Genomic DNA, 2,056 nt, shown 5'->3' with positions numbered 1-2,056 from the left:
AGTCCGCCATATTGGGAAGTTTTAAATGAATACAAGTATATATCATTTGTCTATAGTAACCAATAAAACAACAAAAACTAAAACCAGGGTTGTTTCTTAAAAATCTGTTAAAAATTCATGTGGCGGCATCAGGGTTCGGAGAACTACATGTTATTTTTAAAAACTACATAAACTACATTACATGTAGTTAATGTAGTTTATGGAGAGGGTGTAGTCTTGGTGTAGTGTGGGGTGTAGTATGGGGGTGTAGTTTATGTAACCCAAATACATTTTAATTAAAACGTATTTGATGTAACCTATGTATGTAACTTTCAAATGTCAAAGGTTTTAGGTCAAGGTTCAATTAGGTTAACTGTTTTTGGTTTTAGTATAGAGTTTGTGGAAAACACTTTCAACCTACCATGTTTGCGGAAATTTGTCAAAGCCGTCTAAAGAAATTTGCTGTTCCAACTTTATTGATGTCAGGTGGGTTCATAAGCATTGTTATTCCTTTACTTGTTATTTTTTTCAAATCATCAGTTGCTTGTTTATCTGCACAATCGATTTATACACTTGCACAAACGAACATTTAAATAAACAAAAATTGTTTATAGATAGGCACTTAGAAAATCCAGTTTCAGTCTGTTTGTGGTGGTTCTGTGTAATATTTTCAATGTTTTTATGACAAATACCTATGGACAAATACTATATTACTGAAAAACAAAAACTTTTGACAATAACATTTAGCTTTCAATTTTGCCTCTTAAAATTGTGTTTGTGTTATGCTCAAAAAAATTAAATAAATATATTTTTGTAGACAATTCCATGATGGAAGTTGAAGCTACTATTCCTGCTGTTCCTGTTACATCTGAAGGTGAGTAAAATACTATTTTTTTAACCTTTTAAACACAATGCAATAGGGTATAGAATTCCAGTTTTCAATAAATATTTTTTTATGTTTTCAGCTGTTTCGGAATCTACTTCACCAGATGTAATCGCTATTCCATCAACATCCAAGGCAGTTACATCTGAAGGTGAGCAAATACTTTATAAACACAAGGCTAAATACAGGGTGGCGCACCTCATTCGCCTCGGTTGATTATACGAAAACGTAAAGAAATGTTAATTAAATAGAAACAAAATATTTTATGGGTATATGTGGAAAGGCAATGTACTTGATTTAATATTATTTTGAAATGTACAGGGTGTGCCAGAACTAAGATCCATACCAAAGTTATATTTTTTCTTATGGAACACACCCAGTATTTTATTTCATTTTTGGATTCTTGGACATAAAATAAGGTATTTATTATAAGGGTTGAATATGTTTAAAAGCTTTAGTTTTTGAGATATTTAAAGACATTTAAATATGCATGTTATAATAACAAAGTTTGTCAACACCCTGTACATTAATTTTTAAGAGTTAATTCTTGTGCTGACTTTGTAGCCAGAGAAATAAACTTTACTAAAAAAAATGTATTGCATCCTTAAATGTATACAGAGGTATCAAAAATTGCTGGTCTATTTTAAATATTTACTTTACATAAAAACTTCGTTATTTCAAATACAACACTATGTATTTTTTTTAAACAACAAAAAAAAACTGTAGAAACTAAATTTTTATCAATTTTTATCATTTTATATATATATTTTTTTTGACTTGTAAAAATACTTTCTTGTATGTTATTACTAATAAATAAACTAAACTAAACTACATCCCTTAGTGCAGACAGTCCAAGAAAACATGGGTTAAGGTTACAAATTAGAAGTTTGAAAAGAAAGTTGGAATTTCATCCGAAGACCGACAAAACAAATGTTACAAATGAAGACTTTATAGATTTCTGTAAGGAACACTCTTCTTCGTCAATGGCTAATTTTATTGAACTTTGCTTACAAAATTCCTCAAGGAAATCATATGGATACCGATATACCAACGAATTTAAACAATTTGCATTAACAATTTATATTTTAAGTCCAAATCATAGACAAACTAACAAAAGCAAGACGCGTCAACGCTGTACTGCAAAACGGTAACAAGTTTGATAAGAGTATATTACCGCGCTTGCGTCAACTGGCC

The 2,056-nt window shown here is 29.9% G+C and overlaps 1 protein-coding gene across 2 annotated transcripts; it reads left to right on the top strand.

The window, feature by feature from the left end:
* On the top strand, nt 1-2,056 carry LOC115878334. 2 transcript variants are annotated; one of them, XM_030894805.1, is made up of 5 exons: nt 1-300; nt 369-465; nt 797-853; nt 945-1,013; nt 1,709-2,056. In XM_030894805.1, the coding sequence occupies exons 2-5, from the start codon at nt 402-404 to the stop codon at nt 2,011-2,013; spliced, it is 495 nt and encodes a 164-aa protein (XP_030750665.1). In that variant the 5' UTR covers nt 1-300; nt 369-401; the 3' UTR covers nt 2,014-2,056. The 2 variants fall into 2 exon arrangements, 1 of the variants encoding a protein (XP_030750665.1); XR_004049495.1 differs by having other exon boundaries at nt 8-300; nt 1,704-1,717.

This window comes from Sitophilus oryzae, unplaced genomic scaffold, assembly GCF_002938485.1.
Source record: "Sitophilus oryzae breed Bouriz unplaced genomic scaffold, Soryzae_2.0 scaffold_1508_pilon_pilon, whole genome shotgun sequence".
In the NCBI taxonomy this organism is placed as follows: Eukaryota; Metazoa; Arthropoda; class Insecta; order Coleoptera; family Curculionidae; genus Sitophilus; species Sitophilus oryzae.
The sequence above is the reverse complement of the archived record's forward strand: the minus strand, read 5'-3'. Positions and strand labels throughout refer to the sequence as shown.

What these genes read in the sequence shown, in the direction of transcription:
- LOC115878334 (XM_030894805.1), top strand. Translation starts at nt 402, where the DNA reads ATGTTTGCGGAAATTTGTCAAAGCCGTCTAAAGAAATTTGCTGTTCCA. An exon ending in TCCAACTTTATTGATGTCAG is followed by an intron (nt 466 to 796) that starts GTGGGTTCATAA and finishes ATATTTTTGTAG; the next exon opens with ACAATTCCATGATGGAAGTT. An exon ending in TGTTCCTGTTACATCTGAAG is followed by an intron (nt 854 to 944) that starts GTGAGTAAAATA and finishes TTATGTTTTCAG; the next exon opens with CTGTTTCGGAATCTACTTCA.